The sequence below is a fragment of the Falco biarmicus genome, chromosome 2 (genome assembly GCF_023638135.1).
Source record: "Falco biarmicus isolate bFalBia1 chromosome 2, bFalBia1.pri, whole genome shotgun sequence".
In the NCBI taxonomy this organism is placed as follows: domain Eukaryota; kingdom Metazoa; phylum Chordata; class Aves; order Falconiformes; family Falconidae; genus Falco; species Falco biarmicus.
The window spans coordinates 74,804,851-74,830,022 of NC_079289.1; the positions used below are offsets into that span (position 1 = coordinate 74,804,851).

At 40.9% G+C, this 25,172-nt stretch overlaps 1 protein-coding gene across 3 annotated transcripts; it reads left to right on the top strand.

The window, feature by feature from the left end:
- Window positions 1–1,776: 1,776 nt before the first annotated feature.
- Window positions 1,777–23,660, top strand: GYG2 (glycogenin 2). 3 transcript variants are annotated; one of them, XM_056329521.1, is made up of 9 exons: window positions 1,777–2,110; window positions 7,752–7,893; window positions 9,607–9,781; window positions 11,052–11,214; window positions 11,780–11,906; window positions 12,812–13,034; window positions 15,207–15,347; window positions 17,028–17,138; window positions 19,056–23,660. In XM_056329521.1, exons 1-9 carry the CDS (start codon window positions 2,104–2,106, stop codon window positions 19,215–19,217), a joined length of 1,251 nt encoding a protein of 416 aa, XP_056185496.1. In that variant the 5' UTR covers window positions 1,777–2,103; the 3' UTR covers window positions 19,218–23,660. The 3 variants fall into 3 exon arrangements, with proteins under 3 accessions (XP_056185496.1, XP_056185499.1, XP_056185498.1); XM_056329524.1 differs by having other exon boundaries at window positions 17,014–17,138; window positions 19,056–19,181; XM_056329523.1 differs by lacking the exon at window positions 17,028–17,138 and having other exon boundaries at window positions 1,779–2,110; window positions 19,056–23,659.
- The last annotated feature ends 1,512 nt before the right edge of the window (window positions 23,661–25,172 follow it).

Consider the following 25,172-nt stretch of genomic DNA (forward strand, 5'->3'; position numbering starts at 1 on the left):
AGTATTAATTTCCCTTTTAACTAGGATAATGACAATAATATTTTTTTAATTACTCTAAGAATATTTTTTATTATTATTTCAGATAACTGAGGGATTATGTAGGGAAGCTCTAAGGTATTTAAATCTGGACAGGAATGAAGGAAAATAAACTGGATGTTAGACCATCAGAAATCTAGCTTGTATTATTGGCTCTGACATTTGAAATCTATTCTATACCCTAAAAAAGTTGCTGGCACACAAGTAAAACAGAAAATTATTAAATGTAGATGTCACTTTTATTACCAACCAAATGCTTTTGTTGATTATAGAGTCCCCCAACTGAAATAGATCTGCTAGTGTGAAATTATCTGCAACAGGGATCTTCCTACTCATAAGCATATTGTTCAGTTGATCTGTCTATATAAGCAGATGACTAACACATGTCCTGAGAATTTTGTTTCTGCGGGACAAGTAAAGTTTGATTTCCTGTGCGTTTATGTCCTTCCCTCCTTAAATACCTCGCCACTGCCAGAGCAAAGGCATCCTCTTCTCCAGCAGAGCTCTAGGCTTTTCCCAGTGTGTGAGAGGACAAATGCTGCAGCTTGGAGTGGCAACACCGATCACTTGCAAGTTGTTGGAAATAAAGGCTGAAATGGTTGAGTGGTATGTGCATTCTGTTTGGTGGCACACTGCCTTAAATTGTTGTCCTCTGCTAAGTAATTCCTGAGGTTCACAGGGCAGCCTGATGCAAAAATGCCTCGGCCGAGCGAGGTCAGCCCAGGCGTGCCCCACAGAGACACTGCGCGGCTGAATGCCGTGTACAGTCGCTTCCAAGGTAGTGGCAAAACCACGCTGGTGAGCGCCTGTGCACCGACACATGCGGCTGTGGAAACACATTTAGCCCTCCAAGTAGCATAGGCTCTCTGAAAACATTGATTTATCTGGATCACAAGTATCAGACTGCGTGTGTCTGCAGCGGTTACGAGGGCTCCGGAGGAGGTAAGGGGTGGACCCCCCTAACCCACGGTCAATCCCAAGTTTCGGGGTAACCGAGGCCGCCCTGGAGGCACCGTACTCATGCTTCAAGATGGTTTTTCCACACTCTGCCGTCCTCACCATCAAAGGCGTTGATGTTTTTTTCCTCAAAGGGCCGCACGGCAGCCTCCCCCGGCTTATCTTTATCCCTCTCCGCTCCTGCAGCGCAGCGCGCGCCCGGCGGTGAGGCCGTCGCGGCGGAGGCGCGCGGGGTGCGGGAGGCGCGCGGGCGGCGGGGCGCGGCCCCCACGCCCCCCCGTTTGTCAGCCCGACGCCGTGACCCCCCGCGCCGCCGGCGGGCCGGGCGCCCCTCCGTCCCTCCCGCAGGGACCGCTCCTCCCTCCAGCGCCGCCCGAACCACCGCGCGCCGGGAGCCCGGAAACGGCAGCGGCTGGGCGAGGGGGCCCCTCTCCTTCCCCAGCGACCCCGGGCAGCGCTCGAGCAGCCTGCCGGGCGGACGGCCCGAGAGGGGACGCCTGAGGGAGGATCTCCGGAGGCCCCGCTGAAGCTCACCGAGAGCAGCGCGCAAGGGACGGGACGGGACACGACGGGACGGGAGAGAACGAGGCGACGCCCCTCTCCAGCCCCCGCCACCACGGGAGGCGCTCAGGGCCCGCCAGCGCCGAGCGGGCGGGGTGGGCGCTGCCGCGGGGCGGCCCGGGGGGCGGGAGTGCCGCGGCGAGCCGACAGGAGGCGCCGGCGGGCCGGGAGCAAGCGGGCGGGTGGCGGGGCCGAGCGTCGGCGCTGCGCTGCCGGGGGAGCGGGGCGCTGCGGGGGGCACGGCGGGGCGGGGGGCGAGAGGAGGCTGCCCCCCCTTGAACTAAAGTCAGCGCCGGGAACGCGGAGGGGAGAGTGGGGGGGGTCGTGCCAACCACCCCAAGCGGTCCCTGCGGCTAATGCCGTTTCTCCGCTGCTGCGCAGGAGTCCCTGCGAGTGTAATTCACCTCCCGCAGCCTTCAGCAGGAAGGAGGCTAATCCTATTCCGCGATTTAGCGGGCCGGCAGCGAGCAGGTGAGGCGGCGGCAGAGGTGGGCGCCGCGGGCCGGGGCGGCGGGCCGTGCACCTGCCTGCCCCCGCCGCCGCCGCAGGATGTCCGGTGAGTACCGCGGCCCGGCCGCCGGGCTCTGCCGCGGGGGCCGCCGTCGCGCGTGGCGGCCGGGCCGGGCCGGGCCGGGCCGCTGCCCCCGGGGCCTCTCCCGCCTCCCAGCCCCGTGCGGGCGAGGGTCTCCGCGGCTTCGTTACCAGCGGAGTGCTGTGCTGTCAGCAGCCGTCTCGGATGAGGGTTTAAACTGCCTGGCCGGTGCAACGAAAGAGCTGAACTCATCGGTGCGTTCTGCCCGTAGGTACGGGCTGGCCTGCCCGGGCCTCCCTGCGCTTTCCCGGCGGGGCGGGCAGGGCTCCCTCGGGCTGAGGCAGGCAGGGAAGCTGTCCTGCATCCCTCCTTACATAGCATCGGTACCGCTGCTACTCGGTTATCCTTAACGCCCAGAGGAGCCCCTCAGCGAGGGCTGACCGCACAGGGTGGGTGCGGGTACCGTTCCGTTTCCTGACGCTCAAAACTGAGGAAGAAGTTGAGCAGCAGCCCCCCGCCCCCAGGTGGGGTTTCTTGAGCCATTTGGAAGATGTCACGAACACATCTTCCTTGGGCATTTGGCCGGGAGGATCCCCAGTTTGAATTCACCTATGTGGCACCTCAGCACTGGGGGAAGATGCAGAAAAGGGGACCTGCAAATTAAAGGGTCAGAGGACTGCGGTGTTGGTTGGTTGATTGGTTTGGGTTTGTTTTTGGGGGGTTTTTTGGTTGTGTTTTGGTTTTGGTTTTTTTTTAAGAAGGTGAAATACTGAAACACCTACCCATACATATGAAGTCATCTGTGCTGTCTCTGGATTGCTGAAACAATTATTACTATGTTTTTTTTCAAACTGGTATATTACTATTTGGAGACTAGTTTTGGGTGCTATGTATTATGCTTATTTGTGTATTAAAATATTACTGCATTTGACTTTTTGTAAGGATCACTTACTAGCTGTTCAATAATAAAATTGTAGGGTCTTGAAACAGAATGTAACTGTTTGTAACTGAAAGATACACAGTGAAAGCTACACTGAATGAGAAACAAGTCCTCTTTCTGTAGCCTTCCAAGGTAACAGTTGTAATCCCGTCTACTAAGATTTGGTATTGTTATAATAAAGGATAAGAGAGAATCTGGTTTTGGATTAGGCAGAACTCCATTAGACTAGACCAAGAGAAATACTGCATGCCCATCAAATGTCAATTTATATTCTGTCTTAAAAAGGTCTGTGTAAAGTGTCGGTTGTGCCGCCTTCATCAGTAATGTAAGTATTTCTACTGTTGGAGCCAGCCTGAAGAGGCATGGGAATTAAAATTGCCAGGTGTCATTTGTTTACCAGGGCAAGAACTGCCTCTTTGCTGAAAACTTACATAAAAATTGCTGATGGTGGTCTGACATAGCTTATTGTCTGACATCATTATTCATTTTACCTACTTAGAACAAGATGCTTCTTGACTGCTTTTAAGGTTGTGGGTGTCAGCTGGAGCAGAGCTTTCTGTTCCAGGTGCTTCTGATATGGTTGTGCTAGGTCAGAGTAATGAGGCCTGTCACTTTATTTTTACAGTAGTCTAACACTGAGACATGCTTCTGGGGGAGGATTCGTAGAGACCTACATGTGAGAGGGGGAGCAACAAAATTGTTGTTTGAAATTGCTGTGAGCTGAGGCTGGGATAATGTCATTGTCGCACGGGATTTCAGAAAGGCGCTTTGGGCTCAGCGGGCACAGGTCCAGACTGCAGCCTGCCCATCCTACAGATTGTGTCTGAAGTAGAAAGGGGGAGGTGACAGAAGAGCAACAGATGGTACTAGGGAGGAATTTAAGCAAGCAGTCATACGGCGTTGGTTAGTATGAATGGCAGTACATACTGGAGACCTAACCAGTCTGTTGGAGGCTTATAGCTATTCATTTATCTACTCTTGGCTTTATGCATAAGATAGCAATACGTTATTTAGAGTATGCTTGTAGGAAATTTGTAGCCTATGAGTCTCTGGTCTCCTGTTGCAATTTGGAGCGGGCAACCTGGCAAATTTGAGTTGTTACTCTAGGAGCCGCACCTAGAGCATGTTTATCCTTTCTCTGTCTATTAGAAGAAAGACCAAAGTATGTTTTAAAAGCTGTCTCTAGTGGATTATTACTTAAACTTGCCTTAAAGCTAGCAGGCACGTGGTTCATTCAGTGCTTGTTAATATAAGGCACTCCTAATTCCCAGTGGGTACCTGGTGTTTGTTCATTCCCTCTCTTTCTTTGAACATCAAAGTGTGCAGCACCACCCTGTCCACTTGCTGGTGCGGATTCTAAGTAAGGCCTTTAGCTGCCCTCTGACCAGTTTTCAGGCCTGTTAAAGAATTTTGCCTCTGGCAGTGTCACAGGTACTACTGCTATGAGTAATTAGCATAAGAAGTTGGTGATCTTGGCTAAAAAAGTAACAAGTTTCACATAAAATCAGCCTGACTGTAGCAATTCACTTTTGTCTTTTCTTTGTTGCTGTCTGTAGCTGTAGAGCAGGCTCTAAAATAACTTGGCAGTTACTTGCTTGAAAATCCTTGGTGTGTTCTAAGAAACTATCATTAGGTATTAAAACTGAGGAGCCACTGCTGATGGTAATGATTTTTAAATTTGCATCTTCAGGTGCTGTGTGGTAATCCAGCCAAGAGAAAAGAGCAGATTTATAAATTCATACCACATGGTTTTAATGTGATTCTTAATCATACACTTTTCTCATAATTCACTGAGAATTAGCCATAGGTTCCACAGCTTGAAAACAATTTGCTTGAAAACTTAATACTGTTCACACTGGGTGTTTTCCATGAAAAATCCTATTATCATTCACCACAAAGACTTGAAAGTTATGTGTAATGATGTACTTGACACTTAAGAAAAAAAAAAGAAAAAAAAAAGAAAAATCCAGTTGCAATGAATTTTAAATAGCTACAACTTTGGCTTTCAAACTTAAAAGATCAAATCTTTGGTTGCAGCTTGAAGTCAGTGAGTGAAATCCTGTGTACGTTGGTTTTAACGCAACATTGTCCTTGATTTCAGTTAAATGGGAATTTTCAGGTAAATGGTTTACTTTCACAAGGTGAAATGAAAATCTGATCCTTAGTATTCAGTTATAAAAATAAAATATTTACTTATAGGGACAGTGTTCCAAGGAAGATTATAAACAAGGCAAGTCAAGAAACACCTCTTCCTTGAAAACACAGGTTAGATGAAAGAACAAGTAATGGTAAAATCCTTTGGGTTTAACCCCCCTATGGATCCTGAATGGATTAGTGATGCCCCTCTACAATTTTTAAATAGCTAGGATGTGCCTCTGTCTTTGCACCAGGAATATTTTAATGTTGCATGGTTTCGGTCTTGGTTTCGGTTGCATGGATAGTTTGATTATCTATTTCATTATCTCTGTAATGATTCACTCTATTAAGAAGGCCATAATATGTATCCCACATCTGATTCTCAAAACAAGCAATTGGTTTATTTTTTGTGTGAGCCATGGGCAAGAGTTTCTTAGAAGCTGTATTTGTTCCGTAGTTGGCTTCCTTGTGGTTGTGACCACAACTTTTGCCGCAGAGGTACAGGGCATGAAAGCATGTGTAGCATGTGATAATTTGCCATACCAGCTTGCTGAACTATTTGATGGGCAGCTTGTGTATTTTTATGTGTATTACTTAAGTAAAGATTCAGCTTCTGTAGCTAAAAGAATTTGCAGAAGCAGTAAGATTATGTGTTCAGCTTTGTGGTTGTTATTTAAAACAGTATTTTAAGATTTAAACTCCCACTCATTTCACAGTGTGCTTCTTGTATTAACGTACCTCCCACATTCCTCTCAGTAGTTGTTTTATTACCTTTGTTTGGCTAAAGATGTTGCCTGACACAAAAGTGCTTTTCTTTCCTGACTCTTTGTGTCTTTCCAGAATAGTTTTATTGCTAAAGTAGCCTTCAGTGGTTTTTTATTTTTATTATTGTTTTTTATGTATGCTTATATTTATTCGTTCAACCTTCTGGAAAATTGCAGTAAGAGCTGTTTACTTGCACAGCTGTCCTTTTAAACCACTCCATGTAAGCAACTCCTTATTGTTTTCTGGAACACCCATAACTTGCTAGAGCTGTTGTTATAACAGGAGATTTGAAAGCTCCTTTTTTCATTTGCTTTGTCTGGAAATTGTGATTAAAAAAATGTTATTGGAGTTTGCTTAGCTGAAGGATCTGCAAGCTATTTTAAGCTTGGATGGATGATTCAGGGGGTTTTGGTCAAGTTTAGCACTACTGGCATTCTTCTGAGGTGCAGGGATCTGTTGCAACATCAGCAAACGCTGATTTGAATTGCTGGATGAGAATTCGGGACTGTGTGGAGATGAGTGGGGAAAAAAAGGGGGAAGAAGACAGTGCACCAGTGAATCTGTGCTTTGCTCTGGGTTTGGAGGACACGAAAAATGATACTCAGTACCTGAGAGCTTGTCACCAGCACCAACCATACTTCATTGCATACCTTGATGTTAGGTTAGAGGTTTGAACTCATTCATTTTGGCAGCCTCTGGCAGAGGCAGCCGTGAGGTCATTTGTTGGGTTCTCTGCAACTAGTCGTGTGAGATTCTTTCCTAGAGTCTCGCACGGAGCCTGGGAACTGTATGACAGGGTGTTTATGTTGTTGCTGTTGTTTGCTTGTTTTAATTTATTTAACATAATTGCTTGTCGCTTAAGATGACAGTGGCTTTAAACAAGTATTTCAACACAAGTATTTACTGACACTCTGGAGACCTCAGTGGAATTCCCCTCTGCTGTGTGACCCACTCACCTTGTTCTGCTTAATTTTGCAGCCTAAAACACTGAGGTCTTCCTCCTGCTCCAAGGAGGCTGTTCACCTTGCTGAATCATAGGTTCTGGCTCTCTCCAGGAGACCCCCAATAACAGTGGTTCTGTCAGAGGGCAGAGCTGAAGAAGCAGTCCCTGGTGATACTGCCACAGGACTGGTATCTCTACACAATACATTATGTCTCCTGTTGTGCAGGAGAGTAGCTTGCTTTATTTTTTTATTGTAACTTTTTTCCCCCATGTGTTTCTTGACAATGAGATTCCTGATTTTCCTGGAGTTACTTGAGGTAGGGATCCTTAGCTTCTGGGAGGTGTACCAATGTCAGTAGCAATTTCTCTGCATTTGTTCAGCCAGAACCGGTTACTCCAGTATAAAAAGGACAGAGCAAACAATGATGCCTGTTGGTTGGAGTCAGGAGGTTATGGAAAGAAGGATGTTTCTGGCTAGTACTTAACATCTTGGTTTTTTCCTTAGCTTTTGGCACTGTATAAACAGGAACATTTTCTTTATTGGTTGTATTATACTATGTGAATTAATCTAAATATTACAGATCAGCTTGTTGGATGACATTATTTTTGGGCAATAAGTTTCAGGCAATTATTAGTTTAAGGCTAGTCCAAAAACTTGTTATTATGTAAATCAGGCAAACAAAAAATAAATTCAGAAGCATACATTCTGCAGTCACATTCACTGGATTTTCTATTCAATTGTGTCTTCTGGGGGAGTTCGGGAGAGAAAAGAGCTTATCACAGGAGCTGCAGGTTGTTATAAGCTGCAGCCTGTAGGAAGGAACCTGCCAAAAGAGCTTATGTTAAAGCTGTAAAGTGACTTTTCTGAATTTTTCTCACAGTAACAGACCAAGCCTTTGTGACCCTTGCTACTGATGATGTGTACTGTCAAGGCGCTTTGGTTCTCGGACAGTCATTGAGGAACCATACAACATCTAGAAAACTGGCAGTACTAATTACTCCAGAGGTTTCCAGTGGGATGAGGTAAGTATTAATGTATTTTTAGAGGTTGATATTATGGAAAAATAAACAACAGCATGAAAGATTTTAATAGGATTCCTGTGGATTTCACAGCATTATGTCTGGAAGTTTCCCCTTGGCTAATGATTTCTGAGATGAGTCCCAAATAACATCTATGATAAGATTGTAAGGCTCATGAAGAATTCATTGCAGAAGTAGAGCTTGTGGCTGGAAGTTGTCTTAAGTCCATAATTGGGAATATAAACTGAAAGTTTTAGTGTCTTGCTTTTGAGCTAAAATAAAGGCACTACTGGGTTTTTTCTGCAAGTTTTTCTCTTTTAGAAGGAGGTAAGATACATAACCACTTGTGACATCAGAACTCTAAAAACCTTAGGGGCTCAGTTTCAGGTGACTGATCTTAAAATATTGGTGCACGGCTATCATGATGAGAAATTATTTTGCTGCTTTTTTTTAATAATTTTCTAATTTGGGCTGTGATTTTACAGGCACTACAGAATTGCATGTACAGAAATCTCATTAGACCTGTTGAATTCAAGCCCTGTTATTTGGAGGACTGTGTTCCGTGTTAAAAGGAACCTGACATGCCATAGCTACTTAAACTCTTAGTTCTGCTTTAGCCTAGGACATGTGCAAGCTCCTGATTTCTGTATCTCATGTGAAAGTATTTGCAATGCATCTGGCTCAAGAAACATATTTTCCCATTTTTTCTGTGATTAGATGTGTAGAAATGTGTTATTACAGGCTTTTTAAAGTGTGTATTTTGTCAGAACACTCTTTCCTGAGGGAACACTATATACATTTGACATCTGAGTGGATACTGAGTTCGTCAGTTTTTTCATCCCCATTCAGCGTAGGGAAAAACCTTTTTAATTTTTAATCAGGGATAGCATTTAAAAAAAGTGCATCACTGAACTATGCTTCTGAAAACCTGTACCTGCTCTTAGTTCATTACTAGTTAACTCCTGTCCCTTGAAGATCAGTCAGGCAAAAGCTAATGACTCTGAAATCTAGATAACTAGCACAGTCTTTTCTTCTCCTGTTGTTTGTATGACATCCAGGACTTTGTGGCTAATAGTGTAAGGTAAATAAATAAGCTGTGTTTAAGAGACTTTTTTTCTTGTTTCTGGAAGGAAAATTACTAACTTTGGTATGACCTGTAAATTCCCATGAAAGATAAGCACAGAAAAAAGTTTTCTTCCTAAAAGTCTCTTTTGAGGTGATTTGTAGTAATGAGGAAGTATATATTGCCTGTTTTAAAAGGTGCAGTTTTGAAGCTGGGTTTACTTGGGCATAACAGGTGCAGATGAGTGCGCTGGCAGTGTGTGCCGCATCCTGTGCAATGCGCAGGGAACACAGTATGGTGTCTTCTTTAGAATCAATTATGCAGGTTGAAAGCCGCTTTAATTTCTGCTGTTGTTTCTATAGGAGATTAAGTAACTAAAGGAAGGATTGATTTCTCCTCCAATACAGCACCTGTCATTTCTGAGTTGTGCTGGCCCCGTAGCAGAAGAGGTGATGGTTTATGTCCTGATTGATAGTTGTCACTTCAGCAGGTGGTTTACTTGTTGCTTCTGACTTCTCATTCTAACCGATCAATCTAGCCTTTGTTGTTGTTGTAATAAATGTGGTGCTGTGTGTCACTGTTTTCATGCCAGAATTGAACTCTGATGAACCTCTCTACATTCCCTTCTTTCTCTCCACTGCATGCTCTGGTAGGTCTGTCCTTCGCAGCGTATTTGATGAAGTAATCAAAGTAGATGCACTTGACAGTGCTGACTCAGTCCGTTTGGCTCTGATGCAGAGGCCAGAACTGGGTGTAACCTTCACTAAGCTTCACTGTTGGACACTTACTCATTATAGCAAATGTGTCTTCATGGATGCAGACACTTTGGTGAGTAGAGCAGGAGCCATGGAAACATTTATGTCTGTCTTAAAGATCTACTTTGAGTGTTGGATACTTCCTTGTCAAGCAGCCTGCTGGCTTATGAATTGACCAGATTTGCTGGTGGTCACAGGAGCTCCAGCTGGCATGTTTTGGCAATGCTTACAGTTTTGCAGGCTGAATAGAAATAAATCCTGTTTTGAGACTACACTCAGGACCATCCTCAAAAGAGAGCATAAACTCACTCTGTGTATGGGCTTCTGACAGATGTTTAAAATAAATCTCATATATTTTTGTTTGGACTTATTCTGGTCAGGAAGGCAAGCCAGTTTTAAAATGGGGGGGGGGGGGGGGGGCATGCAGAAAAAGTAATTACCTTTTTCTTTACATTTTTTAGAGGTATAGAGATAAAAATGGCCATAATTTTTGCAAGAACAATGATGTCAGCTTTCTCCTGCACATACATGGCTCACTTTGGAACACTGGGATGCATTTTAATTTAATAGGGTTGTATTTTAATTAGAAACCAAATTAAGTTGTTGTTCTCAGGGGGTGAGGCAGTGAGGCTTATGAATTCCTGCTTTACATTAGACGAGGAAGGCAACTACTTGTTTTTTATTTAAATTCAATGACAAAATCTTTCTCCTAAAAGAAGTTTTCTTCTCCTGCTTTTTTTAGTGGCTCAGTTGTGGGTGGGGTCCAGACTTTCAGCGACTGCACAGCTTGCTTTCCACCAACTTTAAAAGTGATCTGGGCCTTAACCTGATTACTTGGCTTTGGTTTTTAAGCTTCACAATGTAGTGGAACAAATCAAACTTCTGAGGTTGACTCAGTTGGAAAACTAGTAACAAGACAGTTTTTCTGCTACCCCTTTAATCAGTCTGTTGCTAACTCAAATTATTTGGATTCCCAGCTTTCATTCAGCTCTGTTGCAGTTACTGAGAATAATGGACTATGGGAACGATGAGCTAAACAAGAAGGAAATTGTGTGTTTTAATGATATGTTGTAATATTTAAAGGGACCTTCTGGAGGGTCTCTGAGGTTCATGAAATAATTTCACAGGCTTTGTACTTTTATCAGAGAAATTATGGGGAACCACAATTAATGTTGCCTTATTATACAGGTTCTGACCTCTAGCATATTTTGCATTGCCACTGCTTTTATGCTCTGCAAGCTATGGCCAAACTAGCAGCTTACCATATTGGTACTGGTTTAGCAATTCACGTTCTAGAAAAACTTTTCCTCTAACAATTTTTCTTCTTTCCTGCTGTCTCTAAGGTGCTTTGCAACGTCGATGAATTGTTTGATCGAGAAGAGTTTTCAGCAGCTCCTGATTCTGGTTGGCCTGACTGCTTTAATAGTGGTGTATTTGTGTTCCGACCTTCTTTGAAAACTTACAACCTACTGCTGCGGTTTGCTGCTGAACATGGCAGCTTTGATGGTAAGGGGCAAGGCATAAGGGGTGAAAGGCAAAACATTAGATTCCCTGTCAGTAAGCTGTTTTTCCATAACTTCTATGCCATCAGGCAGATTAGAGGAAGGCAGGAGTTCTTTGGGCTTTATGTAATTGTGTCCCCACAGAAATGTAAGGTGCAGACCTTTGCCTCTTACACTGTACTTAAGACCCATTGACTTATTGTGGACTATACTTCCCAGAAGACGGCAATGAAGGGACATTGTGTCTGAGTCTTGCTCAGTAGGTTTTAATTTTGCTGTCTGGTTTAGGAGAGAAAAATACAGCTGATCTTCAGTCTTCTGCTCTGAGGGACACCAAAACCCTTTCCTACTCCTTTCTTCATACATTACAATAGGACTCCATTTACACTGAACTTGCATCGGAGTGGATCAGGTATTACTCACTTGTACCTGCTCACATGGCCGTATTGTCAAGTCCAAGTTACAGTCCCATGAACACACCAGTCTCACTTCCATCCTTGGATGTTACATTTTGACATACATTTGAGTGTATGCATAATTATGGTAATTCTGTTTAATATGTTCTTTAGGAGGTGATCAAGGCTTGTTGAATAGTTTCTTCAGCAACTGGGCAACAGCCGATATTGGCAAACACTTACCTTTCCTCTATAACTTGAGCAGCAGTGCTGTATACACCTACATTCCTGCTTTCAATCAGTAAGTATAACACTGACTGACTGTAAACCTTGGTAGTTTGTTACAAACATTCTATTATAAGAGAAAATAATAATGATGTATTTGTTGATTATAAATGACAGTAGTCATTTTTATATGTAAAAATCATGTGGTAGAAGCTTAAATGCAATATGAATGCCTTACATCTGAACACAGAGAGAGTCCCAGAGTCGTCTACACTATGTTGTTTCAGAGAAGCTTTTCTCATGTTTGAAAAGATGTAGATTACTTCTGTATTAGGTTCTGACAGCTTTACTTTGAAAATTGTTCTCTTCTTTTCCAGTCAGTTCTGTGGGAAACAGTTGGTTGTTCGTTTTAAATTTTGTAAACCATTTCTTAGTTTCTTCCATGAAAGAAAATTTGTGCTAGTAAATATGACTTCAGACAATGCAGTTAGAGAAACTTTTCTGTCAGAAGGCAAGTTGGATTTAGGGTGTCATAAATTACTGTTCCAGTTGCACGAAACACTTACAGAAAGGTGAACTTAGGATGATGTATTTATGAGTAATTTTTAATATGGGATCAGTAATAACCGATTTTGTTGATTCAGTGTTTCAAGTGGTATTTATTTGTGTGTGAACAGAGTGTGCAGGAGGACTGGAAATGGTACTGCATGAGCCTGTCTGTTTCCTTCATGAACTTTTCTACTAGAATCAGCAGTTGGAAGCAAATGGCAATGCAGCCTTTTGTTTTCTGTATGCTAAATGAGATACCCTAAACTAATAAGACAGAAAAAAATATGAATATATATTCTCATATTGAATTTGCTGTTGCAAAGTGTCAAAATCATCTCACCAGTGAAAGTAGGCATGTTTCTTTAGTGGTTTATACAGGCTAAAAAACCCCAAACTATTTAATCCATAGACTTGTATGTTTAATCTCTACAGTTTTGGTAGAGATGCCAAAGTTGTTCACTTCTTGGGAGCGACAAAGCCCTGGAACTACAAATACAACCTTGAAACAAAAAGAGTGATGCAGGACAGCACCACCTCTGGATCTTTTCATCAACTGTCATTTCTTGCCTGCTGGTGGAATATATACAGTGCTAGTATATTGCCTTTGTTAGAAGAACTTCAAAAGATGGAAGAATCAGGATCTGAGGACTGCAAGGTAAGTAGTTAGCGGGAATATGCTGGAATCACAACAAAAATTCTGAAAATCATGTTTGCTAGAGGAAGGAATAACATGGTGTGGTGGGTTGACCCTGGCTGAATGCCAGGTGTCCACCAAAGCTGCTCTGTCACTTCCCCTCCTCAACTGGACAGGGTAAAGAAAGCATAATGAAAGGCTTGTGGGTTGAGATAAGGACAGGGAGATCACTCAGCAATTACTGTTGCGGGCAAAATAGGCTTGACTTGGGGAAATTAAATTTATTACCAATCAATAAAAAATAAAAGAAATAAAAGCAAATCTTAACAGACCTTCCCCCCACCCCTCCCATCTCAAGCTTAACTTCACTCCTGATTTGTCCCTACCTCCTCCCTGCAAGAGGCACAGGGGAACAGGGAATGGGTTGTGGTTAGTTCTTCACACATTGTCTCTGCTGCTCCTTCCTCCTCAGGGGGAGGGCTTCTCACACTTTCCCTGTGCTCCAGCAAGGGGTCCTTCCCGTGGGAGACAGTTCTCCACAAACTTCTCTAATGTGAGTCATTCCCGCAAACTGCTCCAGCATGGGTCCCCCACAAGTCCTGCCAGCAAACCTGCTCTAGCGTGTGCTCCTGTCTCCATGGGCCCACAGGTCCTACCTGGAGCCTGCTCCACTGTGGGCTTCCCATGAGGTCACAGCCTCCTTCGGATGCACCCCTCTGCTCCAGCATGGGGTCCTCCACAGGCAGCAGGTGGAGATCTGCTCCACCAGTAACCTCCATGGGCTGCCTCACCATGGGCTTCACCATGGGCTGCAGAGGAATCTCTGCCCTGGTACCTGGAACTCCTCCTGCACTGGCCTGGGGGGCTGCAGGGCTGCTTCGCTCACATATTCTCACTCCTCTCTCTGGCTGCAGTTGCTGTTGCACAGATCCCCACCCAACCCCTTGTTAAATACGCCATCCCAGAGGTGCTACCACCATCACTGATGGGCTCAGCCTTGGCCAGTGGTGGGTCTGTCTTGGAGCCAGCTGGCACAGGCTCTGTCAGGCATAGAGGAAGCTTCTAGCAGCTTCTCACAGAAGCCACCCCTGTAGTACCCCCCCACCAAAACCATGCCATGCAAACCCAGTACACATGGGAAAACATAGTATCTGTTGATTGGTAGTAGCAGTGATTGCTTCTAGAAGCATCTAAACTAGCAGTTTAGGAAGAATTTTCAGTACTATTGGCTTTCCAAAGATTTCCTCCAGCCATCTTATTGATTGATGAAGCCTTTGTATGGGAACGTATGTGTATAGGTTCTGAAATATAAATTCTGAAAATTAAACACAAAATATGATACAAATTAGCCAAAGTTGATAGTCCGGCTTTGAAACAAACAGACTTTTGACTTTTTGAAGCTAAGTTGATGTAGACCATCAAACTAGCCCTTGAACTATAGTAAAATTTACCTTTTCAGAACTGCATTATAACTTGTTTTATGAGGGTCATAACAAATCAGATTTGCAAAAGCAGAGTTAATTACATTTAAGGTGTTATATCCAGTACTCTTATGTCATCAAGCATTTATTGAGCTCTTTATGGTTTTTTTTCTTCAGAAGTGCAGTAATGTATAGTTTCTATGAATAGAATAAAAAAATCTGCTGATAAACAGATGATTCTTGGAGACCAGCAGCATAAAGTAATGCGTAGAAGTAAGGTTTTTAATTTTGTATCCAGAAAAGACAATTTAAATCACACTTACACATATGTAAATTTAATATTAGACTATTGGTATCACTGAACTAATTGCATAGTCCTGTAAGATCAGTTGAACAATTACCATCAAAGCCCCAGAGAGTAATTTGGTTTGTTAACCTCATGACAAATTGGAAAGCAGAAGAAGGAATGGGTAGTTTTTGATCTCGTACTTTAACATGCTTTAATTTTTAAGAAATTGTGCAGTAAAGAAATATTTCAGCTATGGTACATTACAGTGGAAATACCTGTTTGATTTACCTGCTGCTGCTGCTGGCATAGTCGTGCGTGCAAAAATGTAAATCAATGTGCTCTAAATCTGGGACCACAGACTTTTTTGACTTTATTAACTTAGTCCTTTAATGCTGAAATCCCTGTAAGGAAGTGAAACTGTTGTAAGGTAAGACTTTCCTGCAAAATTGTATTTCAGTGGTGAGATGTTTTTGTTTTTGTTAGCACACTTTCAATGGAGTTGAAATTACACTGAAAAAGGTCAGTCCTTATGTGGCCAATTCGCTGCAAATGCCTGTGCTTCCAGAGCAGACGTATGAAAAATATCCCACAGTGTGTTCACCTGAAGAACTTGCTTTCAAAGCTGTAAGTATATTGTATATTACTGTATGCAGTAACAAAGTAAAATGAGATACTAAAATGAGATTTTATTAAATATACCTCTGATTGGGAGATTGCATCTTCTTCAGTTTAGCTGTAGCTATTGAATTTTCTTGCTAGCATCAGAAATAGAGTATTTATATTCTTTAGTCTTTAGTCACACATGCATGATGTGTCTGGAGGTTTTAAAGAGCTTGCATTAAATTCTATGAAGAGGTTACTTACTGAAAATTGTTAGGTACTGGAAATATAATATTAAAATAAAGTGTTACCAAAGTAATATTTTTAATATTAATATTCTTGTGGATTAATATATTTTAAAACTTTTCCCAGAAGTGTTGACTGAGAAAACTGTTCCTCAATTTTCTGTGATTTGGGAAACAAGGAGTGTCTTACAAGGATTCACTGATGAATATTGCAGGGGTCCTTGTTCTTTTGTCACTCTTGTGTTTGAGTGTTTTGTTGCACTGACTCCCCTTATTTTATGAATGAATGAAGTTGGACATAATATCACAGTGTTTCTGCTATTTTTATATATATATATATATATACACAGGTGTAAGTCTTTATGTGTTGTATGATAAACCATACTTAGCAAGTTACAACTGGGAGAAAATAAAATTAATGTTCTAATGTCATTTACTATTGTAACTTGTGGACTACTCTTTAGTAAGACGAAGACAATTTTTACTGTGTTCAGTGTTTCATCCCTTTAGATGGTAGTTACTCCATAAAGTAAAACTGTAGTTTCCTTCCTTTCTTTTCCACCCTGAACACGGAGGGGATGAAGTAAAACTGCAAAACTTCCAGCTCTATAACTTAAGAATAATTTATTTGCAAAGGATGTGTTATCTTGTGTGCCTCATGCACGTGACTCCATTGGAAATGCTCAAACTAAGTAGGGATACATTTTCAAGATGTTTGCTTAGGGTAAAAAAACCCATAATAGTCACTTAAAGTAGTGCCATTCAAACTTAAATTTCTTTTATTTTTTTGATTACCAGGATTATTTTATCAGAAGATCATAACAATTAGAAATTAATAGCCTGATTCTCATCTTACTTAGGAACGCCATATTCCACTTCTTGTTGCTTAGCTTCAGTAATCTTGTAGGATTGTTTTGGTGGAAGAGACTTCAGAATGGGGTCTGTCTACTAATTTATGGGGGTTTATTTGGCAAAGGCAAATATTTGTGGCAGTATTTTTGGGGCAATGTATCTTACTCTGTTTTGGAATACATTGTTTTGTTCTTTTCTATGAATATAAAAAGCTCATGAGTTACAGAGCAAGCTATTATCTTAAAATGAGCTTGTTGTTGCAGTTTGGCCTCATGAGTGGTAGGCATCTACTGTCAGCTAGCTTTCCAGGTTGTTTCTGTAGTCACTGAAGAATGACGGCCACTCTGAACCTATTTTAGAATGAGATGAGCTACCCTCTGGAGGTACTTATCCTAGATTGATTATAGCAGGAGCTTAGATTCAATGCCATTTTGATAGCTAAAGCTGGGTGAGATGAATTTTGTCCTTGGTGATAATATGTTCCGTTCCTTTTCCTTCCATCCACTTCCATCCCCAAGACTAAAATCACTTTGTATTGTATGAATTCACTTGATAAGGAACCTATGAAAAATATTCTCCTAATAAAACCTCAGTGGCTGTATTTTAGCAACCTGTATGTGAAGTTGAACAAACTGGTTCTAACGTCCATCTCGGTGAGCTTGACAGACCTTCAGAACAGCTTTTATTTCATCCTGCGTTTCCGGAAACATCAGAACTGGTACATGTAGCTTTCTGCATTGTACGTCTGATAATTGCATGCATGTCTTTGCTGCCAAAATCATTTTGGGAAATATCAACTAATCATGATGCAGTGTGCAAATAAATTTTTTAATGTTTTAGCTATGTAATTCCTTAACTGCTTTCAATGCTAGGATATGATCTCTTTCTACTTTTCTTTTAAAAACTTCTAAATGTATATTTTCCTCTGCCAGCCCCCAAGTAGTAAATGCATGGTGTTAATTTTAGCTCTCCCAGTACTAATACAAGCAAAGCTGTTCTTTTTGTTGTTGTTGTTTTTGTTTTGTTTGTGGGGGTTTTTTTACCTGCTGAAATAATGTTTCCAAGGAAGTGGAAAATTAATGTACAGTGAGTCGGGCATGGAGCCTAAGCTACTAGGCTTTCCTTTGTGGTTTTGCACTGCATTTATCTGTGGGTAATGTGACAGCAGTGCCATTCTTGGTGTTGATGCGGGTGACAGGGTGTCAAGGACTTGTATCTTGTAAGGTACACAACAGAGCCATTTTCCTAGTGCGTCCTTTTGTATGCTTGTGAAGCACTATGGTGAAATACTCTTAAGACTGTGAAACAAAAGTGTAGGTGAAACTGCAGCTCCTGTGCAGCCAGGGGTGTCTGGGCCCTAGCTAAAATTCTTCATTTTTAAAAACATGGTGATTCCTGTCTTGTTAATGGCATCTGAAGCCATTGATAAGGCTTGCCAATGGTAAAGGAAGGAATCTTCATGGATTACTGCAGCTATGTGTATACAAAGCCTGAAAATTAAATACCAAATATTGTTGCATATTTGCATTTTCAGGGCACAAACATGCTCATGCTCTTCAGAGCATTTACTTATGTTTAAAGTTACATACAGAGTGGGACCCAGGGGATACATATGGAAGGATGCAGTTGCCTAAACCTGTAAATGTCACGTTGACTGTGTGAAATACCTTATACTTGCCTAGGTGCAGATCTTGTGCAAGTCCTGTGCTTTACCTTGACCAAATGGGCAGATGTAATGGATATTCCAGGACATTTCGGCAGCTTAAGCCACAGATTCCTGCCCATTAACTTCTATTCTGAAACATTTTTATGTTAGATTTGAGGGCTTCACCAGCCATTCTGGTTGATTTGTTTTGTGTATAACGTGAGATGGGTTGTTTGCCTTGGAGCCTTTTGGACTAGTACTGAAAGCAGTTTTCAGTAGCTGCCTTGACTAGTCCTTGCTATATTTCATCTTTATTACTGGCTATAATTGGGATGTTCTGGTTTTACTGACATTGGTCAATCATGGGCACAGTTTTTCTGCTATGTAGTTGAAATTATCACTGATAATGTATCTTGCATTTGTGCACTTATGATAGCTTGATCTTGAACCAGGATTCACAATTTTGGACCATCATTCAAAATGAACTAGTTATTGGTATAATGAATAGTGTCAATCTTTTGAATTAGTTTATATGGATAATGTGTCTCACATCTGATAAATAATACTGATTTTGCTGGAGATAGGTAAAACAAATGACAAAAAATTCTAGGAACTTACATTCACATAAAAGCCTGCTGAAGGCAAAATTTGCACAGATGCAATGTTATACTTTATTGTAGGAGATTTTCCACCCTAAACAGGCCATATTTGTAATATTCTTATTGTGGTGTTGCTGAGTATGCCAAGGTCTGAGTTAAGACAAGTAAAATAAATGTTTGGTAATGTTCAAAGGTGTCATGGCAAGTAGTAAAAGCATGGGAAAATGAGAGCACATAATCAAAACAAGAATGAATGTTTGAATACTGTTTGTTTTATTATTTTAACTGGGACTGCACAAAGCAGAAGTTTGACATTTGATGTTTAACTTCACAGCACCGAAATGAGAACAACCAAATGACTGTTTTCCCACTGTTCTGCTTCTTCCCACAGAATAATGTCGCACATTCTGTTTCAGAGCTGTCTATTCACTTCAGACCAGAAGAACCAATCCCAGAAGATGAACGGAGAAAATGGGAGGAAGGGCGCATGGACTATATGGGCAAAGATGCTTTTGAACATATCAAAAAGAAATTGGATGCATTTTTACATTAAGATGGAGCATACTGTAATGGCCACCATGATCTGTGTTTCTTCTGTAAATGCAACCCTTGAATACTTGGCTATTTTCATAGTTTATTTGACACCAAAGTTAAAGGGGTAGATATAGATCCTCATATATTTTGGGGGAGGATTAACAAATATGGACTCCTGTTTTTTACTGTTCAGAGTGCCTCATCTTTATTGTTATGTGTGTTTCATCTTCATTATTCTCCCATAGTGCCTTCTGAAGTATAATGAATGATAGCCTCTGAGTTTGAACTCACATTTTTATCAGTGTTCGCTGCTCCTTCCCACAGCATTCTGCAGAAACAGTCATGAATGTGAAACATGTTGGAAATTGAGATTATTTCCCAAGTGGGGATTATTTCGGAAGTACTTTTGGAAGATGCTATGAAGCTATTTAAATGAAAACCTTGTTCTTGAAACCAAATTAACACTTTTAAGGGCAACTGTAGTGTAGACTTCAATATGAGAAAAAAGTGAGGAGATGAAATCCTGTCCTCATAGGAATCTGCAACAAAACTTTGTAATTTAAGTATTCTTAGGATTAGAGGAAATTCAGACTTCATCTGAGATCACTAGTGGATGTTCTCCATATTTATAGGAAGCTGCTCAGCTTCATCGCCAGCATGATGAAAAATGGTGTAAAACTCATTAAGACAGACTGATAATGTATGTTAACCTTTTTGTATATTGTTGCTATAGGATACTGTTGGGTTTTTTAGAAATTGTTAGCTTCACTTGCATATTCAGAGTTGCTAGTCAGAGGAAAAAATGCTGAGACTATGGTATAAACCTTCTGGTGCTTTATATCAGTTTGTTTACAGTACTTCCAATTGCAGTTGACAAACGCATTCTTCTTGTTTAGCTTTGTTGCCCCATATTGCAGCCTACTTAAGTGCAACTGAAAACACAGTTGGCACTTGTTTTAGTAAACAGGCCCTTTGGAGATCTTTTAAACAATAGCTCTGTGTGGGAGCTAATAAATCTGTGAGTATAGTTCCAGAAAAATCTACTAGTGAGACTCCCATTATATTAAGGATACTTATGGGGGATTGCTTTGCGAATTTGGGTATTTAAATTTAACCAATGTCAGCAAGTTTGTCTTAGCAAACAAGGATAAAGAAACACTTGAACGAAGAGCTCGACAGGCATGCTAATACGATAACAGATTTGACACAGTTATTCATGACACCACACAATATTAGAATAAGAAATCTGCAGTGCTGATGCAGGACTTAAAACATGTTTCAGTCTTAATATGTCACCAGTTTTGGTACAGATATACCTAATGAAATAACTTGGGAATTCTGTTTAAAAAGCAATGATGTAATGTTATGCATCAGAGGGATTGCCATAGATGCTAGCAGAGAAAAAGGCAGGTAGGAGGGAAGGAATTTTTGTTTCTTTTTCCTCCATCCAAAAAGATTGGGGGCAGGGGGGCGTAACTTGCACAAATTAGGAAAGGAATGAATGAGTCTAAAGGTCCCTGAAAGGAAGAAAAATTATCTTTGAGTATTTTAGAATTACTTTCTAATATTCACAATAGTGGATTTGCTTTTGTGGGGTATTTCTGATTTTATCTAGTTCTTTATTTCTCATTTATTCTAAGCACTCTTAAAGTGGGAATCTCTGGTGGGTCTGCTGAATTCAAGCTTCTAGTTCAAGTTAGATGTTTAGGGTCTCTGAAGTCAAAGTGAGAGATGTCCAGAAGATGATTCTTCTCAAGGTCTCCATTAATCATAAAGGGACCCTTGATACCCTGTCTCCCTTGGGTAGGTAACCTTTGTGTGTTAACGTGGGTAGGTGCGTTCTGCCGGTTGTGTGTGGTGCAGTGCAGCACTATGTGGAGATTGCAGTAGCTGCAGGGTACTCTTACTTACATAGCACTTGATCTGCTGATTATCCCCATTTCTTGGTGAACTTGTGCACCTCTGAGAATGTTCCGTTTCATAAGCGTTATTGCTAATATAATTCAAACGGGTTTTGAAGACTATATAAAACCGTAATCAACAATGTGAACTCATGCTTCATGCAACTGTACTTTTTACAGTAACTGTTAGATCTTACTGGGCACATTAATGAGATTATGGGAGAAACGTTACTGATGTGAAATCAGTAACTGAAAAGTTTTAAAATAGGCATATGACTGTAGTAAAAGGAGTTGTCATGGAATACATTTGGAAGTGTTAATATGTAAAATGGTACTGTGTGTGGATTATACAATGTTTTGCGAAGAACTGTAGTACATTAATGTCATGGAAATAAAATAGAAATGGAAAGCATATACGAAGTCATGTGTTTCTCAGATGATGCAGGGTTACAGGTTGTTTATGTTGTGCCAGCAAGTATTATTTGTGACTTGCTAGTGACTTTAATATTTTTTTTAATTTTGTTAAATTGCTTTTGAGACATTAGCACTAGCTGCTGAGCAGAATTAAAGGCGTGTGTTATAATTATTTCTACAGACATACATAATTATAAGCTTTAGTATCTCTTGAATTAGCATAGCAGTAGTTGTTTTATTACATTTCATGGAAAAACATAGCTGTGGTTGAAATCCCTGCCTGAGTTTGTGTACTGTCTTCACACAAAAAATGTTGAACTAGTTAGAAGTAATGTGGTGCCGCAGTGGATTCTAGCACAGTACTGTTGTCACCAGGGTGGGAGAAGGGAGAATCTTGTAAGCAAATTCAGAATTTGCAAGTGCTGTACTTTGGGCAGCATTTTTTGCTCTTAAGGACATCCTCCTGAAATCTTGGGGCCACAAGCAGGTCTGGGGGGTGTTGCAGGCTGCATGTTGCCGTGATCCACAGGGTTGAGGTTTGCTAAGTCAGAACATGACTTGGGAAAAAAAACTTAGCAAGCTTAACTTGGAATTTCTTCCACTAATTGTGATATAGCTTTTACCCTTAGGGTAAAGAAAGTTAAGAAGCGTAGGCTTTTTGGTGCAAGACATTGTTGCTTTGGCAATTTGGAAGGCACTGTGGAATAACAACCTCAATGAAATGTAGAGGGAGAACTGCAGATCTTTTACCAGCTGGTCTGTGTGTGTGTGTGTGTGTGTGTGTGTGTGTGTGTGTGTAACTGAGAGTTTTGTCAGTATTGTTTTTAAGCCCTAGTGACCTGACCAGCAGCTGTAAAGATTTTGAAAGGCCAGACTGACCTACCGCTGTGTGGCAGACTCTGTATTTAAAGAGGACAGATTGTGTTTAAAAACAAAACATGCTGATTCTTCTGTGATGTCCTTAGAGTTATTCACAGCTAGACTTAGAGGCTAATTTCATTTGCCATACAACTATTTTATTGGTGCTCTTCATGTATAAACAGGAGATAGTGTGGGTGTGCCACAAGGAAAATTCTTGAAAATTTTAGACATGTGGGATAATTTCCTAGCCTACAGGAAAAGGAGGTGGTTGTTCTTGAAATATCACTTTACTTACTGCCTGGTGTCTTGTGAGGACCTTTCCAACTGGGTTGTTTTTGGGGAATAAGTTTTCTTTGTCTCTCTAGTTCAGTCAGCTCACATCAGTTGTTTTGTAAGGCTGACATTTGAAAAAATGCATATTTATTTTTTTTTAAACGTTGATTTTTCTGTCCACAAATGGGAGGCTGGGTTAGTGGCAGGTGGCTTCATACATTTACATGCTCCTGAAAATGTCTACTTGTTCACCAGAAACAACTCTGCAGCATGCCTGTTTGTTCCTTCATGGATCTGATTCTCTTCATTTGTTAATCCAAACTGTTCCGATTCCTATGACTTTGAAAATAACATGAGATGGGCCTGTTTTTTTTAATTCACATCTCTAATATCTTTACCTTTGTGTAAAGGTATTTAGGTCAGTCTATGGGGAAAATGTTTTAAGTATTTGATTGGGGGTTTTCCCCCAGTTTTCTCGTCGTCATTTTGGGGTTTTATTTCTGTGGGTTTATTTTTTTTTTTAAATCACCCTTGTAAGTGAGTTTAAATGCGTAGCAGTCAATTCTTAGCCTGCAAAAATACATGTTCATTTATATTAGTCATTGAAGTAGTCTGCGTTTACCACTGCCATTATTATAGCAAAGGTAGTTAAAAATACAGTGCTATAAAATTGACTTTAAACATTATAAAAACTAATTGTTAGAAGGCTGACAATGATATACTGTGAGTAAAGGAGAAAAATACAGCTGCAAGTATTTTTCCTGAATTTTACTTTGACTGTTGTCGGAACCCTTTCAACTTTAACAAACTGGAGAGAAAAAAAAAATAAAAAAATGTTAGGAGAGCCAGCCTTCGACTTGTGATTATTTTAATGTTTTTCTCACTTCAGGATGGCATAATGTTAATTGCCTTGGAAAAGTGTTTGTTCCCTTTATGGTACTGTACAGGTTTCTGGATCATAATTATAGGTGGTTTTCCTTTAGATGTGTAATATCAGGAACAGGTGATTTGTTTTATTTCAGAGAAGTAAGATTTTCAAAGCCTTCTTATAGTATTAAATACTTGGAACAGAACTGATTGCATGTGAGGGGTGAGTACCTGTTTTGTTAGTTTAAAGACTTCCTGCACCCCCACCCCCCAATACCCCCAGTTCTTTGTGTTTCCAAACCTTTAACTTAAAGCTTTTAGACAAATGGCTGAACAGGAGCCAGGGTTGTTTGGAACGTGTAGTATCACTATTTTCACTATTTATCTCGGAGAAATGGGGGTGCTTTTTTTATTATTATTTTCTTGCTTTCAAAAAATCTTAGTAATGCAGTAGTATGTTGATGCAAAGACAAAACTAGGTTTTTCATAAATTTGTTTTTTACCGTGTTGTTTAGATAAAACATTACAATCAAAACATTCTACAAAAATCTTCCAATATTTTATTCGGTTCAACAGAATATATATGCGTGTGTGTATTTTGACCTCCAGTCTGGTCATGAGCAAAACTTTTTTGATATTTACTCCTTCTTTTTGGTCATTTATGTAAATGCTTCTCAAATATACTCAGTCTCCTCGGAATTTCAGGCTGAATGAATTTAGCTCAAATTGCTTTTCTCAGTTTATCTGCTACACAATTACTTTGTATCCTCAAATGATGGGATCTTGTGATCCATATGCTGGCGTTCCCTTGGGTCCCAGTAGGGAGCAAAGCAATGTGTCCGATACTTAAACATGGTGAAGTGAGGTCTCAGAAGCTTATTGTTTCACAGCAGTGAGACTTGGCAATTACTTTATTGAGTCACTCCAATGCAACAATTCTGAATGTCATTTAATAATGATCAATCCATTGAGATGCAAGTCAGCTGTATAAATGTCAAACATTTATACAGTCCAGCCACAGCTCTTTCAGTAAAAACAAACTTCATTTGTGACAAAGTAATGCTTCCCTCTCTGTGGTGTCTATGTTTAACCATGTGTAGGCACATTCTCCTGTGGTTAACACTGGCTTGGAGATTTGCCAGTTGTGTCATGTTTTCCCAAGAGGCCATTTTATATGGTGCTTGCTCCCTTCTTTGAAGGGAGAGACCATGAGCAAAGAAGGGACAAAGCATGTAATTTAGCTTTCATTCGTATATTTTGCAAAAGATCATTATAGATGATTTTTCAAGCAAACCTATGTAAATGAGTTGAGAATTTGTTTGTTAGTATTATTCAAATGCAAACGGTTTTTGTAACAGCATTTTTACCTATTAATGCATTTGATATGGAAGTGTGTGCCAGGACAACTCTTTTAAGTGTGATGCTGAGTTCACCTGCTTCATGGGGAATATACATTTCCCAGGAGATCAGAACAATACCCTGTGCAGAGCTTGCATGTTCTGGTTAGAGAGACAAACAACAGACAGAGCTCTGCAACTACTTCATGGCTACAGTCTGCAGGAAACAGGTAAAATAATTTACCTCCTTTCCCTGCTTAGCACTGTCTCCTCAAACTGCATCTTTTAAGATACATGCAGCTTTAGAAAGTTAAAGGAATT